This window comes from Coenobita brevimanus, chromosome 73 (genome assembly GCF_032717465.1).
Source record: "Coenobita brevimanus isolate Jiangsu-jjx chromosome 73, ASM3271746v2, whole genome shotgun sequence".
Taxonomy (NCBI): Eukaryota; Metazoa; Arthropoda; class Malacostraca; order Decapoda; family Coenobitidae; genus Coenobita; species Coenobita brevimanus.
Genome location: NC_137026.1, coordinates 35,435,525 through 35,463,307, shown reverse-complemented (window position 1 = coordinate 35,463,307; position 27,783 = coordinate 35,435,525). Strand labels below are relative to the sequence as shown.

Here is a 27,783-nt window from a genome sequence, read left to right as displayed (position 1 = left end):
TCGATCTCTGGCAGCCTCCCTGTTCCGTCCCTTATCCCTGAGGTCACAATCTATGACCCCGTACCAGGTCTTTTTCAGTCTGCCTCTCGCAACCCCACCCCAGATGTTCACACTTCTCACCTTCTGCACCCACTTGTCATCCCCCATCCTCATGCCCAAACCATCTCAGTCTACCCCTTCTCATCACAACATCAATACGTTCTGGTCACATCTTTCCTCTCAATTCATCATTAATTCTGACCCCCCCTATCTCAATCTACCCCTCGTCATCACAACACCAATACATTCCAGTCCCATCCTTCCTTGCAACTCTTTAATCGTAAACCATCCCAGTCTACCCCTCCTCATCACAATATCAATACATTCAAGTTCCATCTTTCCTCTCAGTTCTTCACTAATAATGCTAGACCCTCCTTCTTTCTCAGTCTATCCCTCGTCATCACACCAATACATTCCAGTCCCATCCTTCCTTGCAACTCTTCATTCTTAAACCATCTCAGTCTACCCCTCCTCATTGCAACATCAGTACATTCTGGTCCCATCTTTCCTCTCAGTTCTTCATTAACAATCCTAACTCCTCTCAAGCTACCCCTCGTCATCACAACACCAATACATTCCAGTCCCATCCTTCCTTGCAACTCTTCAATCTTAAACCATCTCAGTCTACCCCTCCTCATTGCAACATCAGTACATTCTGGTCCCATCTTTCCTCTCAGTTCTTCATTAACAATCCTAACCCCTCCTCTCAATCTACCCCTCGTCATCACAACACCAGTATAATACATTCCAGTCTCATCCTTCTTAACTCTTCAATCGCAAACCTAGCTCCCTCCGGCCTGGCATTCAAGGACGCACTACATATCCATCTAATCACTGCCATTTCTGTACCGTCGATAAATTCATAAATATTTGGCACATTATTGATTCTAGTTTGTCCCCCGAGTCAAGCTTGTCGTCTATCTCACACTCGTTTGGCTGGAGGTCGAAGGCGTGTGTGGTTCTGTCTTGGGTTTGGTACAGCAGCGGGCGTAGACGATGGTGGTGATAAAGAGAACCAGCCCCGACAACACCACACACGAGTAGAAGGTGAGCGTGGCGGCGTAGTTACCTGTAGATTTACGCAGCTCACCTGTAGACACAAGGGGCGAAAATTTAGAGAAACAGGTTATGTGGTTTATTGATATTTTGAGGCGTCTATGTGGGTCTGGAACTATGAAGGAATAATTACAAGTGAAGGGGTTGTTGTTGCTAAGTTCCTGTCTGTCTGGCCGAGCAAACCCGTCAACCACATGTAAGCAACTGGTTCTGTGGCGCCGTCCTACAGCTACAGGGCAATGCATACACCGCGTAGGGATCCAATGCCCCTTTCGTGGTGGACAGCGCCTCACCTGGGTAGGACCGGGCCTTCTCACGGCGAGGTGCAGGGAAATATTAGGAGGTTTGGTTCCTGGTGGACGCCGCAGCTGCTTAACCCCGGATGCACAAAGCCACCACACGTAGGCTCTTGGTTAGCGCCAGGATGAAAGGCAATTTGAAGTACTGTATCTGTGTCACCCCCAACTTGTCCGAGCAGGGACATAGAAGGTTTGGTTCCCGGGTGTACGTTGCAGCTGCTCCGCACATGTAGGCGCCAGGATAAAGGGTAATTTGTGGTATCGTATTTGTCTCACCTCTCACGGCTATGATATGAGAAGGTTTGGTTCCCTGGTGTACGCCGCATCTGCTCACCACATGTAGGCGCCAGGGTAAGGGGTAATTTGAAGTATTGTGTGGGAGAGGGAGGGGGAGGCCAAGGATGAGATGGAGGGATGGAGTGGAGAGGTATATGAGAGAGGGGGATGTGAGCTGGGAGCAGGGCAATGAAACGGCGGGGGACTGAGTGACATGGAGACGATCTGTTTGTGGCGTCTGGCAATATATAGATGGATAGATAGACTCACCTCCCACGGGTCCCAGCAGAGAGAAGAAGACGCATCGGAAGAACTGGCTGAGTCCAAACACTGAGGAGAGTCTGTGGGCCCCCAACACCCTGATCACCAACAACACATCCAGCACCAGCAACAGCCCCAGCCCCAGCCCTAGAAACCCCATGCACACCACCACCACCCACCACTCCTGCAGACCACTCAACAGCACTGCGAAATGGAAGAGAAAGGAATTACTGCATGGTAGGAGAGCATTACTATCATCATTAATTCCTCCACACCACTCAACAGCACTGCGAAATGGAATAGAAGGGAATTACTTCAGGGGAGAACGTTACTATCATTACTTATCATCGTCGTCAACATCAGCATCATCAACAGTTCTGAAAATGGAAAATGGAAAGGAGGAATTAATGTGCCGGGATAACATAAGAATGTTACTATCATCATCATCATCATCACCATCTTCGTCGTCGTCATCCTCCTCCTCCTCCTTCTCATCATCATCATCATCATCATCATTATATCCTCTCTCTCTCTTTCTCTCTCTCTCTCTCTTTCTCTCTCTCTCTCTATTTATATAGATAGATAGATACACATATAGACAGACAGACAGATAGATACCCATTGATACAGCTAGCCAGATAGATAAATAGAGACAGACAGATAGTTAAACAGATACACACAGACACACGCAGCCAGATAGATAAACAGACACATAAACACACCAGCCAGACAGGTAAACAGCTAGTCACAGATACAACTCACCAAATGGCGTGACCACAAACACAATCTGTCCCACTGCATACATGGCCCTCGCATCCACCCACGGCAGGTCAGTGAGGGGGCTTCCAAAGAGACGAGTAATTAAATCCACTACGGCCGCTACAGACATCGCCGTGGCAGTGTGGTTAAGCCCGTAGCCCCCTTCGCGCAGTACGAAGGGCGTCGCGGCCTGGGAGACGTGACGGAGGCGGGGTTAGTGCAAGTGAATCGTATTTTTAGCGATACCCTGCATATCTGTATCCTTATTTATCTGTGCAATCTGTCTGTCTGTCTCTCTGTCTACTTATTTATCTGTGTGTGTGTGTGTGTGTGTGTGTAGCCTATATATGCTCTCCGTAAATGTCGTTCGTGTGACGGTAACCATAAATATAATAAACATACCCACAGACATTCAGAAGTCAAAATTCCCCATTACGAAAGCTTAGTCACTTTCGAAAATATCACGAAAATACTATTACTTTGGACAAACTTTATTACTTGCGAAAAATATATGACTTACGAAGATGTTAACGCCTGCTGTGATGGAGAGACAAGTTGCTAGGGCCAGACCAGCGGCGTAAGGATCTTTGATGAGCTCTAGATTGTATTGGTCTCTGAACCTCGCCCACACCCGCGCCCACCCGCCCACGCCCACACCCACGCCCTCAACACCTCCGGCTTCCACTGTGCTGAGCTATTGGAGGTATTTGGAGTCTCAGGTTTTGGCGGTTTTAAAGGTAATTTGGTCCTGCGAAAGCCTATGGTTATAAGAGGATTTAGTAATGGCTTTTCGTCAACAAGGAAAATATTGAAACTTTAGATAATATTTTTTCACAATATATATTAATTCATGAGAGTATTGTCATTAAACATCCATTTACAATATTATTTTATGTTGAGAGTATGTGGTTACTTCTTAAAATATTTGGGAACGAGAACACTCAGTTGCGATAATGTAAACAAAGGTGTTAAGGTTGGCGGACAGTCGAACACACTTACAGTATTTATCAGGATTTGTGCATACCGTATCATCCTGCTGGTGATCTAAGGTGTACACGCTGCCCATCATAGTACTCCCGCCCATCAGAGTACTTCCACCGAGGAGTACATTGGCCCTGTTACGGTAAGTTACATCTGGAAGTTCAAATTCCCTCCGATGGCTGTCGTGGGTGGGAGCCATTAGTGCGGAAAGATGTTGACACTCGCTCCCAGTTCGATTCCTCCTTGCTTTATAGAAAATCGGCTCCTCTGGCAGTCCTCCGCTTAATTTCAGTAGGTCCTGAGGTAATGAGGAGCCCCGTGGTAAAGTGTGGAGAAGATTTTTATGCTTTGAAGCCATATTGAAAGGTACTGGAGTGGGGGGGGAGGAGGAGGGTGGTGGCTTTCGTTTTTGATGCCAGTTGACGGGATGGAGGAGCAAGAGAAGCGCTGGCGTGTTTAACATGAAGGCACCTGGAATATAGAAATAGTGTCATCTATGTTATATTCATTTTTTATCATCATTGTCATATTCATTTTTTATCATCATTGTCAGCTTCCCACATCGGTATGGGAAGTTTAACGTTTTTGTCATTCTTCTTATTCCTTCTTAAAACATACTTGGCCATTACTCGGGGGCTATTTAACCTAGACCCTTCAAACTTTGTCAGCTGAGTCCTCCAGCTTGCCGCTTCACTTGGCAAAATTGGAAGGAAATCGGTTAACCGGATCTCCCGATATTATCCGAAACATAAAAAGCAGTGTTGAAACCATCTCAGAATCCGCTTAAGGGAGAAAGCTGAAATTTTTATAGCACATGCCCCTTGCCGTGGAGCAGATCTGAAAGAGAGAGAAAGAGAGAGAGAGGGGGGGGGGAACTGCGCTTACCGGCAATAAAGGCAGCGGCCTGGAAGGGATACCGCTCCTGTAGGAATGATGCGAACTGCGGGAGGAACATGATGCCCAGTGACCCTCCAGCCACCATTAGCCCATTAGCCAGACCCAGACGCTTGTTGAAGTATAAGGGCACCGTGTGGAAGCAGCTCATTATGCTTAGACCACCCCCAATGCCTGAAAAAAAAAGAAAGAAAAGAAAAATGAAAGAAAGGAAGTTAAACCGTACCGTAGAACCACAAAGATAAACACTCCTGATTTAGGCTTTATATATTGAACTTGTGCTCTCTCTCTCTCTCTCTCTCTCTCTCTCTCTCTCTCTCTCTCTCTCTCTGACGAAGTGGGTGGTTACTGTCCCCCTTGAGCAAGGGGACGGGTGTGTGCGTGTGTGAAGGTCACAGCCTTGCCCTTAGATCGGACTATATGAGCTCTCAGCTCCCTTCCGGGAGGGTAAAATGCTGACGATCACGACCATCAAGTGATCCTGACCGACCCGGTGAATTACACACCTCTTAACCTCTACACTTACCAACAAACACGGAGAATGTAAGAAAAAACCATCTGGGATCGGTAACAAGGGCTGAGAAGAAGTAGGAGAGGGAGACCAGCGTTCCTCCAAAGACCCCAAGTTGACGATAGCTAAACACTTCAGTCAGGGGTCCCGTCCATGGTCCTGTGGGTGAGATAGGGATTGGGGGTTATTGTATGGGACAGGGGAGGGGTTGTATGGGACGGGATAGGAGAATATTGTATGGGATGGGATAGCGGGCTGTGGTATGGGAGAGAAAGAGGGAAGACTATATTAAGCTGTATATGCCTGAAATGCGACTGTGGGCCTTCAGTCGTAAAGGGTATGAGTTGAAACCTGTAGACATCCTCCCTTATGAAGTCTTGTACATGTCCCCAACCGGTACACACACACACACACACACACACACACACACACACACACACACACACACACACCTCCCACATCAAGGTTTGTTTATCCCCAACTGGTATCAGCTGGTATAGGTTCATGCCACAAGACGGCAAGGATTAAACTTTACACACACACACACACACACACACACACACACACACCTCCGTTATCAAGTCTTGTACATGTCCTCAGCTGGTACACACACACACACACACACACACACACACACACACACACACACACACACACACACACACACCTCCGTTATCAAGTCTTGTACATGTCCTCAGCTGGTACACACACACACACACACACACACACACACACACACACACACACACACACACACACACACACACACACACACACACACTCGCACAGCTTATATGCCATTATCCAACAGGTTTCTATTCTCGTTGGTGAAGGAAGCCCCTAAACACCTCTTCCTAAGCGATTTATTATTCATACTGCACCGTGCTCTCCACTTAAATCATTCTAATATCACCATACTTTGCATAAATGACCTACAGATCTCTAATAGCCAGCCGTATCCAAAAATAAATCGGTAAGGAAGAGGTGTACGGGATACGGGCAATGTCTAAGGTACAGTTATGCTTACCTGCCAAATTCCAAATGAGAGACTGGAAATTGAAAAGCCAGGCGCCCATACCAGGAGTTGCGCCTAATTCATCCAGTCTCTGCCCGTACACCGCACCGAAGCATGGGCCTTGTGTTGAGGCTATCATCTGTAGGGGTATCATCAGCATTAACATCATATTCATCGTTATCATCATCATCATAATTATCATCATCACCACCATCATCGTCACACCACCACCATCACCACCTTCTATATCATCATCATCTTCATCATCGTCACACCATCACCACCACCACCACCTTCTATATCATCATCATCATCTTCATCATCATCACACCACCACCACCACCACCACCACCACCACCTTCTATATCATCATCATAACCACCACCACCTCTATCATCATCATCATTATCACCACCACCACCACCATATCATCATCATCATCACCACCACCATCACCACCACCACCACCACCACCACTTTCTATCATCATCATTATCATCGTTACACCATCACCACCACTTTCTATCATCATCATCATCATCGTCATTACACCACCACCACCACCACTTTCTATCATCATCATCAACATCATCGTTACACCACCACCACCACATTCACCACCACAATCCCCACCTTACACCACCACCACAACAACACAGCCTACCACCTTATTTACGCCCTTCCACATCTCCCATCCCTTTGTTCGATGAAAAAAACAGACAAAATCGTGTTCTCGCCTAAGTATTCCTGTCTTTATATTTTCTGGATTGACTCACTAACCTGTTTGTGTGTGTGTGTGTGTGTTTGAGAGAGAGAGAGAGAGAGAGAGAGAGAGAGAGAGAGAGAGAGAGAGAGAGATAAGTGCAGGTCAGATGTGGGGCAAAATGTATCACTAAATAGTTCTGATATTTTTCCTCATGGTGTAATATCGTAGCTATGGTTAAAGGACAGGTTACTCTCTCTCTCTCTCTCTCTCTCTCTCCAGTCAACACCTGAGACCTCCTTATGTCATGAACTGGTTTTTCTTGAGTGGTATAGGGTATTAAATAATCCCCCCCCTTCTCTCTCTCTCAGGTTATGTAAACAGGTTTGTGTTGTGATGTAGTCTTTGCATCATCGAGAGAGAGAGAGAGAGAGAGAGAGAGAGAGATACATACAGTGGACACAAATACTGTAGATCGATAGATAGTTGTACATTGAAAGATACTAAGATAGATAGACTGATAGTTGGACAGATAGATAGTTAGACAGATAGGTAGACAGACAGACAGATCGATAGACAAATAGATAGACATAAACTCACAGAACAAACAGTGCTAGCCATAAAAGTGCACCAACCCCATCCCTGGACAAGAAGATAGATAGATAGATAGACAGCTAGATAGATAAATAGATACCGTAGATATACGGACAGATAGACAAATAGATAGACAGATAGATAAACACTGAGACACAACAAACAGTGCTAGTCATAACAGTGCACCAACCCCATCCCGAGACAAGAAGATAGATAGATAGATAAATAGATAGACAGGTAGACAGACAGATAGATGGATAGATAGATAGACAGATAGATAAACACTGACACACAACAAACAGTGCCAGCCATAACAGTGCACCAGCCCCATCCCGAGACAAGAAGATAGATAGATAGATAGATAGATAAATAGACAGGTAGACAGAGATGGATAGATAGACAGATAGATAGATAGACAGATAGATAAACACTGACACACAACAAACAGTGCCAGCCATAACAGTGCACCAGCCCCATCCCTAGACAAAACGAAAGACAGACAGATACATAGATAGATAGACAGACAGATAGACAGACAGACAGATAGATAGACAGATAGATAAACACACATACTCACCGAACAAACAGTGCCAGCCAGGACAACACACCAGCCCCAACCCCCATCAGGAACATCACTTCGTCCTGAAAAAAAACAAAACAAAACAAGAAAGAAAGAAAAGAATAATTAACTCAGTCTCACTCCCAGCAGAATAAACATAGAAATCTCCCTAACACCTCTTCCTTAGCGATTTACTTGGAACATAGAAAACTCCCTAACACCTCTTCCTTAGCGATTTACTTGGAACATAGAAAGCTCCCTAACACCTCTTCCTTGGCGATTTAATTGGAACATAGAAATCTCCCTAACACCTCTTCCTTGGCGATTTAATTGGAACATAGAAATCTCCCTAACACCTCTTCCTTAGCGATTTACTTGGAACATAGAAAGCTCCCTAACACCTCTTCCTTGGCGATTTAATTGGAACATAGAAATCTCCCTAACACCTCTTCCTTGGCGATTTAATTGGAACATAGAAATCTCCCTAACACCTCTTTCTTAGCGATTTAATTGTAACATAGAAAGCTCCCTAACACCTCTTCCTTAGAGATTTACTTGGAACATAGAAATCTCCCTAACACCTCTCCCTTGGCGATTTACTTGGAACATAGAAAGCACCTTAACACCTCTTCCTTAACGATTTAATTTTGGAGACGGCAAGCTGGAACATAGAAATCTCCCTAACACCTCTGCCTTAGCGATTTAATTGGAACATAGAAATCTCCCTAACACCTCTTCTTTACCGATTTAATTGGAACATAGAAAGCTCCCTAACATCTCTTCCTTAGCGATTTAAATTGGAGCATGGAAAGCTCCCTAACACCTCTTCCTTAGCGATTTACTTTTGGATACTGCTAGCTGGAACATAGAAAGCTCCCTAACACCTCTTCCTTAGCGATTAGGTACCGTAATGATGATAATAATAATAATAATAATGATGATGATGATAATGAAAATAATACAAACACTACACTGCTACTACTACTACTACTACTACTACTACTACTACTAATAGTCTACTCACCATCCTCGCAACAGTCACCAGAATCAGGAGCAGTGTCGTCACTCAGTAACAACTCGGCTTCTTTATCAAAACATTCCTTCCTCTTCCCTCCCTCCACGCCCCTCCATCTCTCCTCCACCTCCTCTACGTCCCTCCATCTCTCCTCCACCTCCTTCACTCTTCTCTCCACCTTCATCTTGTCCCTCCACCCGTTTGCCAGCCTGTAGAAAACGATGCATGAAAACACAGTGGGATTAAGTGTATATAAATCTGGTGTTTTTAAAATGTCTGCCTTACTACACATATCTGAGAGAGAGAGAGAGAGAGAGAGAGAGAGAGAGAGAGAGAGAGAGAGAGAGAGAGAGAGAGGTGGGAGGAGGCAGAGTAGACAGCAAGACGTAGGAAAGAAGAAAGTAAATTGATGGTAAATACAGAGAGAGAGAGAGAGTGAGAGAGAGAGAGAGAGAGAGAGAGAGAGAGAGAGAGAGAGAGAGAGAGAGAGATGCAATTTTACATGGATACAAGTTCCGGGAACCTCTGTAGTATTGATCGGTTGAGTGTACATTCTCTCTCTCTCTCTCTCTCTCTCTCCCCGTTTGTGTCTATCTTACACACACACACACACACACACACACACACACCACACCCACACCTACCCACCCACACCCACACCCACATCTACACACACACACACACCTACCCCCTACCCCACACCTACCCCCCCACCCTCCCACACAGACAGGAAAATATCAGCAGCATAAAAAGACAACACACCTAAATCTTAAAAAGGTCCCCGTATAAACTACTTTCCTTCTATCTGCTGCGTAGTAACTGTATTTGGAGTCTAAAGGAGGTTATATAAAACTCCTTAACACATCCCATCTTTATCTTTAGTCTCTTAATCTTATCTCTGAGTGGCAGTGGCGTTATCTCTCCAAAGACATAGGGTGTTACGGTGATATGTTCAGAGGGGAGACTAGTTCTGTTGGCTAGCTATCGTTTGTACTCTTTTATCAGTATACTCGCACGTGCAGGGGTCAATATACGTGCAGGGGTCTATACGTGCAGGGGTCAGTACTTATGCAGGGGTCTACACGTGCAGGGGTCAGTATACGTGCAGGGGTCAGTACTTGTGCAGGGGTCAGTACACGTGCAGGGGTCAGTATACGTGCAGGGGTCAGTATACGTGCAGGGGTCAGTACACGTGCAGGGGTCAATACACGTGCAGGGGTCAGTACACGTGCAGGGGTCAGTACACGTACAGGGGTCAGTATACGTGCAGGGGTCAGTATACGTGCAGGGGTCAGTATACGTGCAGGGGTCAATACACGTGCAGGGGTCAGTACTTGTGCAGGGGTCAGTATACGTGCAGGGGTCAGTATACGTGCAGGGGTCAATACACGTGCAGGGGTCAGTTCTTCTTGGCATCCTTTCTTGGCAACAAACTCCTCCCTTCTCTACTCTCCCTTTTTTTCTCCCTCATCTTTCCCTCCCTTTCTCCTCTCTCCTTCCGTCCTTTTCCCTTTCCTCTCCTCCTCCTCCACCTCCTCCTTCGTCCCTCTCTCTCCATCATTCCTTCACTTCCTTTCTCCCTTTCCTTAACTCCTTCTTCCCTTCTCTTTCCCCTCCCTCCCTCCCTCCTTCCCTCCCTCCCTCCCTTCTTATGTAACGTTACGCCAGTTTCACTTTTATCTTCCTCCTCCTCCTCCTCCTCCCCCTCCTCCCTCCTCTTCCTCCATTTCCCTCCCTCCTCCCTTCTGCGTGGGTTCATTGATTGATTGATTGATTGATTGATTGAGAGAGAGAGAGAGAGAGAGAGAGAGAGAATGTACGGTATGTCAGTATGTGTGAGAAAGTATGTATGTTAGTGAGAAAGTATGCATGGTATTTAGCCCGTGTGTGTGTATGTGTGTGTGTGTGTGTGTGTGTGTGTGTGTGTGAGAGAGAGAGAGAGAGAGAGAGAGAGAGAGAGAGGTCAAAGGCATGGGAAATGGACCAAACACGTGTCAAGCCCTCACGTGATCTTTCTTCCGTCCCTCCCTTCCCTCTCTCTCCCCTCTCTCTCCCTCTTCTCTCCCTCCCCTCCCCTCTTCTCCCCCTCATCTTTTTTTTTTTTACTTCTCCCCTCTGACATTCCCCTACCCATTATTATTTTTTAATTAATGATAGAAGAGTTGAAAATTGGGGGGGGGGTAAGGAAAAATGAGTGTATTTTAATTTTCCTGTTTATATTATTTCCAAGGCACAAACCGTATATATGGAGGCCTCTCTGTCTATCTGTCTGTCTGTCTGTCTCTCTCTCTCTCTCCTTCCCTCCACTCTCTCCCTCTTCCCTCGTCCCCTCCCCCCACCTGTCTTGGGCACCTCTTAGTCTTAAATTACCTAGTTTTTCAGGTTCGAACCCAGGCTGCTGTCTCTAGGCTGGGTACAGTACACATACATACATACATACATACATACATAAATACACACCTACATACATACACACATTTACATACTGTACGTACATACATACCTCATACATACACAGCTACATACATACATACATACATACACACTTACATACATACTGTACACACCTACATACATACACACTTACATTTAGGCTACATACATACTGTACGTACATACACACCTACATACCTACACACCTACATACATACATACATATACATACACACCTACATACATGCACACCTACATACATTTGCACATACATATATACATACATATTATACATACATGCAGCATACATACAGACAGACAGACACATAAATACACACATACATTATAAATACCCGGTACATATCTATATAATTACGTACATAAACAAGCATGCATGTGTGTCGATATATCCACACATACTACATACGCATACATTCAGTACATACATTTGGCTAATACCTACATGCATAAATACATACATACAAGCATACACACACACACACACACACACACACACACACACACACACACACACATACAAGCACTTATCTTTAATGACGTGCAGATCTCTCTCTCTCTCTCTCTCTCTCTCTCTCTCTCCTTAATAAAATCGCCTGGAGGTGGAGGAGGGAGGGAGAGGAAGGGATCGAGGGTGAGGTGGAGGGGTGGGCTGGAGAGGTATATGAGGGAGGAAGTATGTGAGTTGGAGAAAAGGCAACCAAATGGCGGGTGACAGGGTGACGTGGAGGCGATTTGTTTGTGGCAGACCCTTTCGGTATTAAGGTGTCTGGCTATAGATAGATAGATAGATGGAATGAAAGATATATAAATAGATAAATGGATGGAATGAAATGAATGAAATGGATGGATGGATAGGTAGATAGATAGATAGATAGATGGATAGATAGACAAATGGAATGAAATGTAGATAGATTGATAGATAGATAGATGGAATGAAAGGGAGATAAACTGATAGATAAATGGATGGAATGAAAGTTACTTAGATAGATCGATATAAATAGCAAGAGATTACGTAACAAGTCTTCCTTGGCGATTTATTGGAGAGAGAGAGAACGCTATGTTTTAGGGAGGTCGCAACACTTGTGCGAAGTACAATATGCAATTACACTGCAGATCAACAGCTTCTCTCTCTCTCTCTCTCTCTCTCTCTCTCTCTCTCTCTTTATCTGTCTGTCGGTCCGCCTGTCTATCTCTGTCTGTCTCTTTCCTTCCCTCTTTTTCCTACCTTACTCTCTCTCTCTCTCTCTCTCTCTCTCTTACACACACACACACACACACACACACACACACACACACACACACACACACACACACACACACACACTTTGATTCTTTCTTCTTTGCATAAAAAAAAAGCGCGGATCAGAAGGCGAAGGAGGTAGCCTCTGAACCACGGTAACCCTATGTCATGATGTGTCCAGTATACATGCATCTGGTCTATGTATTTATGTATTTTATCCTTGTAGTGGTAGGTGGTGGCGACGATCATCCACTCACTTGATGTAGTGCTGCCTACTTCTTCCTTCACCTTTATCATCCTTTTTCTGTCTGCCCTCCTCTCTTACTTCCACCATCCACTCACTTGATGTAGTGCTGCCTGCTTCTTCCTTCACCTTTATCATTCTTTTTCTGTCTGCCCTCCTCTCTTACTTTCACCATCCACTCACTTGATGTAGTGCTGCCTGCTTCTTCCTTCACCTTTATCATTCTTTTTCTGTCTGCCCTCCTCTCTTATTTCCACCATCCACTCACTTGATGTAGTGCTGCCTACTTCTTCCTTCACCTTTGTCATTCTTTTTCTGTCTGCCCTCCTCTCTTATTTCCACCATCCACTCACTTGATGTAATGCTGCCTACTTCTTTCACCTTTATCATTTTTTTTTTTGGTCTACCCTCCTCTCTTACCGGTATTTCTCACCACCATCCACTCATATGATATACTGCTGCCTATTTCTTCCTTCACCTTTATCTTTCTTTTATCTTTTTTTTTTTGCGTCTACCCTCTTCTCTTACTATTTCTCACCATCATCCATTCACTTGATGTAGTGCTGCCTACTTTTCCCTTCACCTTTATCATTTCTTTTTGTGTCTGCCTTCTCCTCCGGTTTCTCTCATCATTCCTGTCAATTGTTACTACTCATTTTTCCTTTGCAGGCGCTTTACATTGAGTGACAAGCCTAATGGTTTCCTTTAATCCAGGAAACCATTTACAACGCTGGGTGGTAACCGTATAACCAGCCCATACGTGTTCCCTACGTGTCAACAAGTGGGTTGGCGGAGGGTTAGTGCCCCTCCCCTTAAAACAAATAACTCAAAGTCAAATGGCCACCCCTTAAGGGATTATGGTGTCTGGCAATAGATAGATAGACAGATAGATTTATTGACATCCTGAATCCATAACCCTTTACGGTGCATCAGAGTCACGGATGGAAATCGTCTGGTTCTTATGGAGCAACACAAGAACGAAATTGACAGGCGTTTAATATCCTTATTTATATTCAAATCTGTGCGTTAATATTAAGAAGATGCATGTAGAAAATGGAAAATAAGGTGTAATGGAAAAAACAAATCGCTTAGGAACAAATGCAACGAAGGCTCAAAACAGAAAAACGAAATACTCACGTAAACTCGCGTCCTCTGCTTCGTCGCTGATTTTTGTGTGGCTCGCGCGGTAGACAGGGGGTAGACGCACCGCACTCAACCACCACACGCAGACTGAGCCCTCTCTCTCTCTCTCTCTCTCTGAACCCACCTTCCCTCCCCTCTTCTCTCCCTCACTCTTCCCTCTCTCTCCCTGTACTTTCCCCTCTCTCCCCTCAAACACCTTACCCTCCCGTCTCTCTCTCTCTCTCTCTCTCTGAACCCACCTTCCCTCCCCTCTTCTCTCCCTCACTCTTCCCTCTCTCTCCCTGTACTTTCCCCTCTCTCCCCTCAAACACCTTACCCTCCCGTCTCTCTCTCTCTCTCTGAACCCACCCTTCTCTCCCCTCCTCTCTCCCTCACTCTTCACTCCCTCTACTTAATTTCCCCTCTCTCCCTCCCCTCTCAGACACCTTACCCCCCGTCTCTCTCTCTCTCTCTGAACCCACCTTCTCTCCCCTCCTCTCTCCCTCACTCTTCACTCCCTCTACCCTCTACTTAATTTCCTCTCTTTCCCTCCCCTCTCAAACACTTTACCCCCCGTCTCTTTCTCTCTCTCTCTCTCTCTCTCTCTCTGTCTCTCTCTCTCTCTCTCTCTCTGTCTCTCTCTCTCTCTCTCTCTCTCTCTCTCTCTCTCTCCCTCCCTCCCTCTCTCTTTCTCTCTCATCATCATCATCATCATCATCATCATCATCACCACCACCACCATCACCACCATATCACCATCATCTTTACACCATCACCATAATCATCGCCAGTATCATCGTCATCTTCATGATCACCACCAATCACCATCAGTCATCGCCATCATCATCATCACCACCTTCTTTACACCATCACCATAATCATCACTAATATCGTCGTCCTCATCTTCATCATCACCACCAGTCACCATGAGTCACCATCAATCATCATCATCATCATCATCATCATCATCACAGAGCTCCCACAGTCACGTCATTCGTTGTTTTTTTTTTTTTTATCATTTTTTTTACGTTACCTTTGTCTAAAATTGCCATATTTCCATCTTGAATGCTGAGGTATAACAGACTAATACTATAATATGAAGCTAGTCACGAAGAAGTGCTGTGGAAAGACTGTAGAACCGTATTATTGCCTTCTGTCTGATCCGTAACAGTGGATCAACAAATATGATGCTAGTCACGAAGAAGTGCTATGGAAAGGTTTGTAGAGTCGTAGTGTTGTCTGATCTGTAACCGTTAACACACTTGATGCTAGTCACGAAGTGCTATGGAAAGGTTTGCAGAGTCGTAGCGTTGTCTGATCTGTAACAGTTAACACACTTTATGCTAGTCACGAAGAAGTGCTATGGAAAGGTTTGTAGAGTCGTAGTGTTGTCTGCTCTGTAACAGTTAACACACTTGATGCTAGTCATGAAGAAGTGCCGTGGAAAGGAATGTAGCGTCGTATTTTCTCCTGGTTACTGTCAAAGGAACTGCACGGGTATGAAAATCTTGATCAAATTAAGGTGGAAGGAGTACAGAAATATTTGCCAAGTTGAATAAGGGAGTCTGGAGATTGCAATAAGATAAAAATAAAAGTCGGAAGGTGAAAGGAGTTAAGGGACAAGGGAAAACTCTACCGGTAGCTATTAAGAACCTATCCATGTGTCTATATAACCAGATGCCTTAATCCTACAAAGGGTGGCCACAAACAAATCGCCTCTATGTCGCCCTGTCCCCTGCCGTTACGATGCCCTTGCCCTAACCCACACCTCCCTCTCATATACCGCCAACCCTCCATCTCATACTCGGTCTCCCTCTCCGTCTCCTCCCTCCACCTCACTTATACACTCCTAGTTAGCCTCTCCATCCCTCCATCTCATCCTCGGTCTCCCCCTGCCTCTCCCTCCATCCGCCTTACACACACTCTCCTCGTTAGTCTCACTCTCCATCCTCTCCACATGGCCAAACCACCTCAGTGTATTTCTCCTGATGCATTCTATCACTTGGTATGGCTCTTCAGGTTTTTGCTCACAGTACAGTACCGTATTGTAGAGCCTTTTATGTGTCCAGGGATAAGAAAACAAAAGCTCCACATAAAATAAGAAATGAAACCACCACACAGCACCTACACTCATCATCTGACTGTCAGGTGAGGCAGGACTGTATGACAAGGGATATCGGTATGTGAGATGGAAAGGGGGAGAGGGAGAGGAGGCCAAGGATGAGATGGAGGGATGGAGTGGAGGGGTTTATGAGAGAGGGGGGTGAGCTGGGAGCAGGGCAGTGAAATGGCGGGGGACAGGGCGACATGGAGGCGATTTGTTTGTGGCCACCCCTTACAGGATTAAGGCCTCTGGCAATAGACAGATAGAAATATAACCAGAGGAGCCAGGCAGCTTTGCAAATCCGTCAACTGTACACCCTGATTAACGTGACAAACAAATCAGAAAACTTTTACATTTACAAAAGTTAAATACCTCGCCCAACAACACCAACGGCCGTAAGTGACCAATACCTCTTTAGTGTACACTTACTGAGCAACAAATGAGTGTTTGTAGTGGCAGTGGGTTTAATATAGGGTACATCAGTATTAAAAAGCAAATAGAACAACCAAGCAAGTCGGTCTGGCCATTTCCGTAGATACGACAAGCATTCAGGAGGGACTGTATAGAACCTTCCTCTTTGTCCTGTTATAACTGCATCAATAAATCTTTAGTTACGGCACGAAAATTACAGCAAGTTATAATTCTTTCCTGCAGGATGATCAAGGAAAGGAATGCAAAGTCTTCCCTTGCCTAGTACTTCCTGTAGAAAATGTATCTTACGACGCAAAATCGATCGCAAGTTCGCCTGAGAACCCCGCCCCAGACCAGCATGAAGTCGTTGCACAAATACACCTCATTAATGCGCCCCTGGATATCAGAAACTTATTGCAAAAAAGTTGTCTGAAGGGCTTGCCAAGTACTGTATATGGAAGTATGAAGAGTCCTGTCGAGAATTCACAGCATACGCTAGTTTATGGCTTTAACAGCTAAAATTTCAGAGGTAAACACTGATGTATACATGCGCAGCTAAAACTTTTGAGAACACATTCATTAGAAGAGAGAGAGGGGGGTGTGCTGGGGGAGGGCAGTGAAATGGCGAGTTACAGGGCCACTTGGAGGCGATTTGTTTGTGGCCACCCCTTATAGGATTAAGGCGTCTGGCAATAGATAGATTTTGATTTGCAGGACAAAGAAGCTGTTGAATACTTCTCTCTCTCTCTCTCTCTCTCTCTCTCTCTCCGTGAAAAAATCTTAAGTTACGAGACGAAAACTGCAGGTTATAAATTCTTTCTGTAGGACTAAAAATTTTCCTTTGTCCACATTTTCCTGTAAGATTTCTAGGTTTAATGGAATCCCGGGGCAGTGTTCCATATTCTCAGTGTTTTTTTGCGATATTTTGCTTCTATGGACTTGTTAATTGTAAAAGAGCTGTACCTCTTGTATATTAATTTGGCCTAAAATTGTTATTTCTATATCTTGTAGCAATATAACATGAGTATGCGAGTTCCGAAGAAATGATATGGAAAGAATCTAGGGTTGCATTGTCGATTGTCAATGAACTATATGAAGTCAATTGCAAAAGGATTTTAAAAATGGGCCAAATTAATGTAAAAAGGATATATATAGGATCTTTTAGATATTCCTGCTCAAGAAAGGGTGAGAGAGGACCACCTAGGATACTATAGATGCCATATACTACCATACTTATGTTATTATTACTATTATAAGTGGATAAGAAATAATTGTCCTAACTTCTATGCAAAATGAATCGGGTTCTGTCATTGGGAGACTCGAATAAAACTTCTACTTTTTAATTCTTGTTTATTATTGTTTTTTGTCCTTTGTCCGTGCATATTATGTAGCCTTTCATTCGTATAAATAACATCAGTCATATTTGCAGACTGACATGGCGGTTTGTTATATAGTGAGAGTAATTTTATTGAACATTTAAAAAGCTGCAAGTTCCTATTGAAAATGTTACATAGAAAATTATTTGTAAACCAGAGAAGTATGACACTGATTTCAGCGCACAGTGGTGTAAGATGGAGTGTTAATAGGTTTTTATTAACCGTTAAAGTACAGTTTTGACGTTTCTGTGATGTTCCTAGGTGATGGTATGTAATGCTGTGATGTGTTAGGTGTATAGTTGGTGAAATATAAATATATAGGTAGTTTTTTAAGAAGCTGTGTTGGGGTAGACATGGCAACAGGGCGACTGGGGTGAGGGTGAGGGTAGACGCAGTAGATGTCGGTCGACGGAGTTTGATTCCTGCTTAAACATCCCAATTTCCCTGTCGGTAAGTGATATCTGAGCCCATCCTAGCAGTCGCCGAGTAGAAATTAGTTTTTCCTGCGTGCTTAGTGGTTAGAGGTGAGCTGTAGTTTATTATTTATCGGGTTATTTGGGGTAAGAGTTGAGAAGGTTTGGTCCAATGGCCGTCTAAGGAACATGGATGGATGCTGGCTTACAAATTTTTCTCCGTATTTTCGTTTGGGAATCTTTTTTGTACGGGCGTAGCTCACGGCATTATTAACACGCGGTATATTTAGATTTAGAAATGGTTGTTGATGGTGTTTAATATGTATGTGTGGTTTTATTTGGGGATAAGGACATTGGTGAAGGATAAGAGGAAGTGAACGGTGCACCCCCCCCCATCCCCTTTTGCTCCCTCTCACCCTCCCCTCCCGTTCTTCCTCCCTCCATCCCCTTCCCTCTTCCCCTCCTTCCCTCCCCCGCCTCCCTGTTCTGTCACCATGCCCCTCTCATCCATCCATTTTCACGTTTCTCCATTTACCTTTCTCCCTCCGTCATCCTCTTTCTTCTTCGTTTTTATTTTCCCTTTTCCCACAACCTTTTTTCAATCCCTCTTCAGTCACCCATTGTATTTTTCGGATCCCATACCCCTTCCTCTCCTCGCCCTTCTCTCTCTCTCTCTCTCTCTCTCTCTCTCATATATTAGCTCTTCCGTCCTTCCTGTGTTTCCTCCTCCTCCACGTACTCCTGTACATTCCCCCCCACTCTTCTTTCATGTCATTTCTCCCCACTCCTCCCTCCATCTTCCCTGTTTTCCAACCCTTCCCCTGCCTTTCCTTCACATCCCTCCTTCCTCTCCTGTCATTTCCTTTCCTCTTTCACCCTCCTCCTTTCCCCCCTGTGCATCCCTCCCCTTCCCTCTCTGCTGTTCATTTTCTCCTTCCCACCCAATGGAAATGATGTAGAGCTGTAGTATTGTTTTATTTGGTCACTAAGCTATGGGAAGTAACTATAAAAGTTAAAAAATTCTATGTAGTGAAGTTGAATCAGGCCAGAAGTATCAAGATATGATGATTAAATTGTTTGGAAAAAACTGATCACGAACAAATCACTAATAATGAAGACCAGCTATTGTATTTTTGTTTCTTGAGGCCGAGGATGAGATGGAGGGATGGGGTGGAAAGGTATATGAGAGAGGGGGGTGTGAGCTGGGAGCAGGACAGTGAAATGGCAGGGGACAGGGCGATGTGGAGGCGATTGTTCGTGGCCACCCTGTACAGGATTGAGGCGTCTGGCAATAGATAGTTAGAGTGTTAAGGAAGTGTTTATAAATGATGAAGGCGTAAATTAGATGAGAATGCATTATCATCATCACCACCATTGCCATCATCATGACTGTCATCACCACCACCACTACCATTACCATCATCACTGTCAGCACTACCACCACCATCACTATCATCACCACCACCCAGCCCATTGTGCAATACATAAATAGGGGTGTAGGGGCCCAGGTCTAGGCTGCCAAGTCCCAACACTTGACTTGGAATGTTAAAAACACGATAACACTATCTATCTATCTATCTATTGCCAGACACCATAATCCCGTAAAGGGTGGACACACACACAAAAAAAATGTGACAAAAAACAAATCCTGGCATATTGAGGACTGACTAATGTATTTTGTTGTCTGGGCATTAATTCGCTATTTATTCTCACCAGGTTGCAGACCGAGAACGAGAGCCTTCAGGATGACTGCCAGGCTTGAGACAGGTAAATAAAGAACTGTGGAATCTTCATACTGTTCTCTTTCCACTTTGACTTGGCCTGAAATTGCCCCCTTCTGATACTGAATGCTGAGTTGTGGTATTAAAGTAACATTAGAATATAATGATAGTCATGAAGAAGTGTTGTGGACAGGATGTACGGTCATAGCATTGTATTTTTGGACCATTAAGTTACTGTACATGAAATTAGCAGTAAAAGAACAAACATCTGGGCCAAGTTAAGGTGAAAGAACTATAGTAGAGTAAAACATCTGAGTTCGGAAGCCGTATAATGTCCAACTGTTACTTAAGAATGCCACCTCTGCTCATGTTTTGATCATTATGTAAGGGGTTTTTATAATTAAGAAGAACACTAACTTCCATATTTCCCCATTAGAAGATACAGAGACCAGACACTAGGCCACCATTATCCATTAAATTAAAGGGCAGTTAACCACTCCAGTTTTTTTTTTTTTTTTTTTTTTTGCAAGGAACTAAAGGCCAGAAGCCAGCATGATTGTTCACTCCAAGAAAAAAGAAAAACAAAATAACAGAGAGCCATATTCAAGATTCATTCATATATAGATGCCTTTACACAGTTGAAAAGCCTCCAGTCATGCTGAGTGAACCTGTATGAGGCTATCACTTCAGTGGGGAACTTCTAACCACTAGACCACCAGGTATTTTAATGTTAGGAGTTGAACGAAGAAAAGGGAAAGGCAAGATTCTTGATTGCCCACACTTGTAAAGGGTGCCAATAATATGGTATTTGCTGGTACCGTTTATCAAAATCTTTATACACACACTCAGGCTTATGTTATTCCCATGCAGTAATTACTGTATGTAGGTTACGTAATAGTAAGGTGGCTTTTTAAACATGTAATATCAGCAACCTGGTCATTTATCATCCTTGTATTCAGATGTTTTACTGTACAAGAAGTCCTCATTGTATGTTACCCTTTTTACATTTTTTGTGAAGTCCTCAGTAACGAATTATTGCCTGTTAATGTTCCACTCTTACCAGGAAAGCTGATTTGCAACTTCCCCAGATATATTTATACTGTATATGTCTATCTCTTATCAGTCGTTAAGTCTACCTGCCGACTTGTCTACCTATATCCAGATGCCATAGTCCAAGAAGGGTTATCCACAAACAACTCCCTCCATGTCTCCCTGCCCTGTGCTGTTAGGCTGCTTTCTCTCCAGCTCACACTGCCAGTATTCATGTACCTCTCCATACTATCCCCCAACTGATTCTTTGTCTCCCCTTCTACCTCATTCCCCCAACTTACTGCACCAGAATTGCAGAAAAAATTAAATATTTGAACATTCCTAACATATAATGAGGACTGATTTGTTACTGTCAAATAGTGTACTATATACTGTATATATATACTGTATAGACCTAATGTTTAGCTACTGCTGTCTCTTATGTTGGTGGGGGTGCGTTGTTGCTACTCTGTGATGATGCATGATTTTGGGGGCATTTTAGGGTCAGCTTTTATTTTTGTCATTAAAGACAGTTGTTGTTTGAAGTCATAATGTGTGGTGGGGCAAAGTGCTACTCATAGTCCTATACCCTGAACTGCTTCAGTTCTAGGACAAAAGTATTCTGCTATCTGTTGACAAATTTATCAAGCTTTGCCGTTGGATGGAATTTATTTATCATAGCATAGTAATCCACAGTACCAGTAGCAAACAGCCTTTTGAGATAATACAGTGTAGCTTTGTATCTTGCTTATGCTTGTGTCTTTTTACTTTATAATTTATCCATCAACTCAGTGACATTGGGTCATATTTTCATTAGCTTAGGAAGTTAAATAGCACCTGTTCCTTACATTTAATTTCTGTAAATGGCACATTGGGATTTACTTGTATGTTATTTATGCCAGCTGTATGCAGTATATATCAAGAAGTCATAGACAGTATTAACTTGTTGCATACATAATATATTATGTACCATATAGAGAGTTGCAGTAGAACTCTCTAAGTCTAAAGGAATATTCCCTCTTTTGTATTTTCCATTATTTGATCCTGATGTGCCTAAGTGCTTCACAGTGAGAGGTCAGAGTTGAATAAAATCATTTGGGATAGTAAGAAATTGAAAGTAGATGTAATGATGCTGAAGGAGCTGGAGGAGTAATAAGTGAAATTGAACATGCTGATATTCTGGCATCTGTATGTGATGTACCAGTACTGTATAATGTATTTTGTTGATGGCTTGTCCATATGTATGCTTCAGTATTTTGGGTATACAGTCCAATACTATGTTTTAAATGATTTGTGCAAAAATTAAAATTAAAATCAAGACTACTGCTGTTTATTAAATTTGTAGATCTGCACAGTGCTTGTCATACGGTACCTAGATGCAGACACAACAACAGCAGTACTGTAGAAATGCAAGGGATGACCCAGTGGGGGCAGTTGTTTTCCTGTAGTTGATGGATGTGCTCTGCCAGACAGACTAGGGTTAAGCAAGTACTGTACAACTGTTCTGTATTTGGTGCAGTGTTTAACTGCCAGATTTTTAAGTACAGTACTGTACTATTGAAAGTTTTATGAAGCACTATCTTCGTACCGTAACTGTAACTAGTGCTACTAGTATAGACATGCTAACTATGGCAAAGTTCCAGAGTAATGCAATTCTGTGTATGCCATGTTGTTGTTGCCCCAGTGTCATCTGAACACGAACCATGGTAAGACCCATGTCTAGATAACTAATGCTGAGGATGAACTGTGTTGATAAGAAAGCTGTGTACTGGGAGAGGGTGCTGAGCTTGTGTGTACAGTCTGTGGGTTTGTGACAGTCTTCCAGTAATGTGAAGGTCAGCATTGTACTGTTCGTGTGGCCAAGAGCACTGCCATGGAGTGAAAGTAAGTAAAGCATAACAAAGAAGCTTGAACTTGAATCAAGACAGAACAATGCAAGAAAAATTTAAAATAGATAAGGCATCAAGAAACTGCAGCAAGATCTTATTTAGCTCAGTAAAATAGAATAAAGGAAATTTAACCTGATTTACCTGATGAAGATGCAGGAAGAACTATATACGGTATACTGTATCAAGAGAATGTGATGAGATCTTAACATTGTGGTACTATTACTTATAGCTGGCAGGTGTTGTGTGATTTACAAGGTGTATTAGAACTACAATTAGCACAGGTGTGTTGGTTAGTCAGCCAAACGTACTAAAACAGCTTTTCATTGAGTGCAATGTTCCCTCTAAATAAAGGTTTTATTTTGAGAAGGTGTTTTTATGACAATAATGGTAGTATCCCCAGTCAAACGAAGCATCATCAGTGGGCTGTTGCTATAGAGTTCTTTTGATCATGTTCATGTTGGCTGTGTAGTCTTTGTTCTTTCTTTATTCTCTTGGATATAAAGGAGTGTTTGGAGAAAATGAGACCAATACTAATGTAGAGAGGGAAGTCTTGTATGTGTGTTGTTATCCCACACCTGCAGATCCTTCCAGCTCTTATTTCTCTCACAGGAACAGTCATACAGTGTTAGCCTGAAGAAAATACAGTACTATAATGGTATATACCCACATCTGTAAAATGTTAGCCTGTGACAACAGTATTAAATGAAAGCCAAGTTGTATAGGTATGAAGTTGTTGTACAGGTGTGAAGCAGTAGCTTCAAGTGTAGGTGGAATACCACAATCATTATCTTAAAACCATGTTTCTCTTGTGGACATGAGGTGGTCAGAAATAAATTGTTTTAGTGACATGTTTGGTATGAAAGATGGTGGTTATGGTGGTCTTAGTTTTGTTCATTGCTTTTAGTAAAGCAGTTGATATGAATGATGCTCATACATTATGAACTTTAACATTTAGATGGTACTAAATGTAGAGGTTATATTGTAAGAAGCTGCCAAGGCCATAGATACATAGATCTTTTACCCATGTATATTCTGGACCTTAGTTGTCAAACCAGTTGTCTGACTTTTAATAGCTCTAATAGATTAATTGTTATTCATTATATAGCATTAGCTTTCTGTCGACTGTAGTGTTACTCTTATTTCTTGTAGGAACTCTTAGACAAATGATTTTGTGGCAGATTATATTCTAGTGTACATGATGAGTCATTATAGAATTAGCTATTAAATAAATGAAGTTTCAGAGCTTGTTGTGTTAGTTCCTTGTTAGTCATAAGTCAGAAGAACATGTAGGAATATTGTTAGTGGTTTATGACTGAGGTTTACATGGCACCAAATGTTGTTGTTTGTTACTGGGGGAGAAGTGTTCTTAATGGGACTTACAGTTAGACATTGCACATCATTGCAGCTCTGGTGTTGTTCACAGCAACATCTCACAAAAACTAATGAAAGTGAAGTATGTTTAATCACTGTTCGTCTGCTGATATGATAATTTTGATAATTCATCTCCAAATATGTTTTTATCAGTTCACATTGAAGTTGATATTGTTTAACAAGGAATATATCAGACAGTGTCTGTGTTAACACTGTGAATTTCTGTACTGGAAATTGCCATCAGATATGACTGATATTGTCGGTTGACATCTCATACGACTGCTAATTCCAGGTGTATAATTACAGGTGCCACGTAACCCGACAGTCATGGCGGAGTGAGGTGACTAGTGAAGTGAGGCAGGTAGTTGTGGGACCAGCATGGACCACTTGACCTCTGCCAGCTGGTATACCAATTATAATGGCTTTGGGGAGTTTATTGGGGAGGTGCAAGGCCTTCCCCAGATGCAGCTGGGTGTTGACACAGAGAGGCAGTTCACCCCACACGACCACATACAGTATCCCACACCAGTCACCTCTGTACCTGGTGATGGGTTGCAGTACGTTCGGGAACCAGGGGTGTTTATGCAGGAGGATGTACAGCAGAATGTTGAGGAGGCTTTACCTTACCCAGAATCCCACAGCAGTCATCACCTTCAACCAAACAAGATGGAGAAGATTATATACATACAGCAGAACACTGAAGATTCCTTCCCATGCCCAGAATCCTTTACCCAGCATCAACATCAACCGTCCAAAACAGGGAAGATCATGTGTCAGGAGTGCCAGGCAACATTTGCATGCTTGGCCAATCTCAGGAACCACATGAGGATTCACACTGGGGAGAGGCCTTATGTTTGCGAGGAGTGTGGCGCCTCCTTCACCCAGCGCTCGAACCTGCGAAGCCACAAGCGTGTACACACTGGTGAACGCCCTTACATGTGTGGGATTTGTGGACAGACGTTTGCCCGATCGTCACATCTTCCAGGACACATGAGGACTCACACAGGAGAGAGGCCATTTAAGTGTTCACGATGCAGCCGCTCGTTTGCCACCAACCAAATAATGAAGAACCACATGAGGACCCATACTGGAGAACGGCCATTTGTCTGTGAGGTCTGTGAGGCCACATTTGCCCAGAGCTCTTGCCTGGCCACACATAAAAAGATTCACACAGGGGAGCGCAATTTCAAGTGCGTGCGATGTGGGAAGGCATTCATATCCCGATCAGGTCTGCAGACACACGAACGTGTCCATACAGGTGAGAAACCATACAAGTGTGAGAAATGTTCTAAGTCTTTCAAAACCTCATCATATCTGTCCAAGCACAAACAGAAATACTGTGGCAATTCCTTCGCAAGCAAGGTCAAGACGCCTGATGTCAAGAAGTCAGTTCGGAAGCCAAATGGAACAAGAAAAATCGGAAAGTCGAGGAAGGCAGTGAAGGTGGCGGGAAAACCACCAAAGAGAAATAAAAGCAAGAGATTGAAGCCACCCAGACGCCACCACGGTGATGAGTTTGGGGTAGACAACACAGCAAACGTATTCTCAAGTCCTGACTGCAGCACAGAAGAACATTTCACAGCTCCCACTCACTTGGAGGTCAAACCTGAAGCAGGCAGCTTAAATTTTGCCAGCAGTAAGAGTAACACAAACCACACAGACCTACTGGACATGTTGCCTCCCTTGCATCACCTGAGCAAGCCAACTGAGGAGGATGTTGTTGAGGATTTTGTGAAGATGGAGTATCACGTATATTCTGGAAGAGATAAAGACACGCTGAAGAGTATCAGAAGCCTGGAGAGTCAGTATAATGTCCAGGAAGTACAATCTCAGTTTCAGGAGGTCCCAACACAGCAGCAAATGGACACAGTTGATCCAGGGTTGAAAGATGTTGTGAGTCACGGTTTTTCCGAACCCAGCATTTGTCCACAGGGTATGTTAAAAGGAACACAAGGGATTCCCAGTCAGTCAGAGGGAACATTGGGCATCCACAGACCATTGGAAGGAACACTGGGGATTCACAGTCAAGCCATGCAAGTGCTTCCCCCCGCCTCAAGCATTGCCATGGGAACAGTGGCACAACAGTCAACGTTTACCTCAGAAACCGACCCAGTAGGATGGCATAGCAGGAATTACATGTGATTTATACAGTACATGTGATCTATAAAGGCCAGATTATTGTAAATACTTTTAAAACCCCTTCATTACGAGGATGTCGTGTTTATTGCTACCAAAAAAATTTATTGTATAGAGGAAGGTGTGCTAGTGAATAAAGTTAAATTTTTTTATGCAAACCAGAACAAAATTACACATCCTCGTGCAGAAGGGGTGAAGTGCTCAAAGTGTTATTAGTACAGTATACGGTGTTCTCCATTTCACTCTAAGGTACAAAGTTTGAAGCCTAACATAAATGATGATATTTTTATACTGTTACCTTGGGATACTGAAGGCATTGCTAGTGTTAAGATGATTTTATAATGTATACTGCGTGTTTATATGTTACCAGTCACGTGAACTACAGAATTTGTTTAAAGGTTATTGGCTACTCTGGAAATTTGTAATACCTCGTCCTGAGTCGTTTATTTTGGCAGGTAGATTTTTCTTTTTTTTTACAATATATATATATATATATATATTCCTTTGGTGCTGGAGAGGGATGCCTTCATGTGGTGACATTGATATAACTCCAGCTGCACTGCCTGGTTTTGCAAATGTCCCTCAGTCCCCTCCCAATCCTCAAAAAAGGAGGATAGTGAGCTGCAGGAGGAGGGCAACTTCAGCCTGCAGTCAACTACGTACACATTCAGATGAGCCCAGGTTCGTGACTGCTGCTGTTACTACCATCTTGTATATATATGAAGGTGAGAGAGATAGAGAGAGAGAAAGCTAATATGGTACTAGAAATACAGCATTAAAGGAGAAAGGAAGAGAGAGATGAGGGCAAAGAAAGTGGTGTAATATGCTTAATAAACAGCTAGGGAAGAGATATTAACAAATCTCCTAAGTGTCTCATGATACGAGCCTACATTGTTACTGCTAGTTGACGTTGACTCATTCGGGGACTGGTGTAACTGCCATACAGAATATCCAAATATGCTTAAGTGTATTAGTGAGAAGACAATCTATGCAACTGCTTTGGATTTTTATACAGATTCTGATAGTTTTGCAGTTAGATAATATATTTTTATTACAGATTGTCGTTGCATTTTATTTTTCCTGTTTACATCATTATCATCATCTAATCCTGTGTTGCCCCGTGAGGAGTGTAGGAGCCTGGGGCTAGGCAAGTTGGTCCTGATGTTTAAGATCAGAGTGACCAGCCTCACTCATCCCCGAGTGGCATTACCTGAGCAATAAACCCCAACCACTCCTTAGATATATACCTGTACAGGCTCAATCTGATTGGAGTGCCTTAATGACCCACTAAATCACCAGGTGCCATAATTT

At 43.4% G+C, this 27,783-nt stretch overlaps 1 protein-coding gene and 1 long non-coding RNA gene across 2 annotated transcripts; one reads left to right on the top strand and one right to left on the bottom strand.

Annotated features, from left to right (window-relative positions):
• Positions 1-956: 956 nt before the first annotated feature.
• Positions 957-10,378, bottom strand: LOC145407527 (monocarboxylate transporter 9-like). The gene is made up of 10 exons (XM_080278451.1): positions 10,081-10,378; positions 7,966-8,030; positions 6,104-6,230; positions 5,092-5,235; positions 4,557-4,739; positions 3,715-4,142; positions 3,211-3,384; positions 2,694-2,880; positions 1,941-2,135; positions 957-1,129 (listed from the first exon to the last, which is right to left on the bottom strand). Exons 1-10 carry the CDS (start codon positions 10,376-10,378, stop codon positions 957-959), a joined length of 1,974 nt encoding a protein of 657 aa, XP_080134577.1.
• Positions 10,379-18,292: 7,914 nt separating this feature from the next.
• On the top strand, positions 18,293-24,763 carry LOC145407456 (uncharacterized). Its single transcript, XR_013898729.1, has 3 exons — positions 18,293-18,363; positions 20,043-20,093; positions 24,643-24,763. It is a non-coding gene; the product is annotated as an uncharacterized LOC145407456 (long non-coding RNA).
• The last annotated feature ends 3,020 nt before the right edge of the window (positions 24,764-27,783 follow it).

What these genes read in the sequence shown, in the direction of transcription:
- LOC145407527 (XM_080278451.1), bottom strand. Translation starts at nt 10,378, where the DNA reads ATGCCAAGAAGAACTGACCCCTGCACGTGTATTGACCCCTGCACGTAT. An exon ending in TGGCTGGCACTGTTTGTTCG is followed by an intron (nt 6,231 to 7,965) that starts GTGAGTATGTGT and finishes ATACCCCTACAG; the next exon opens with ATGATAGCCTCAACACAAGG. An exon ending in ATCACCAGCAGGATGATACG is followed by an intron (nt 3,385 to 3,714) that starts GTATGCACAAAT and finishes TACCTCCAATAG; the next exon opens with CTCAGCACAGTGGAAGCCGG.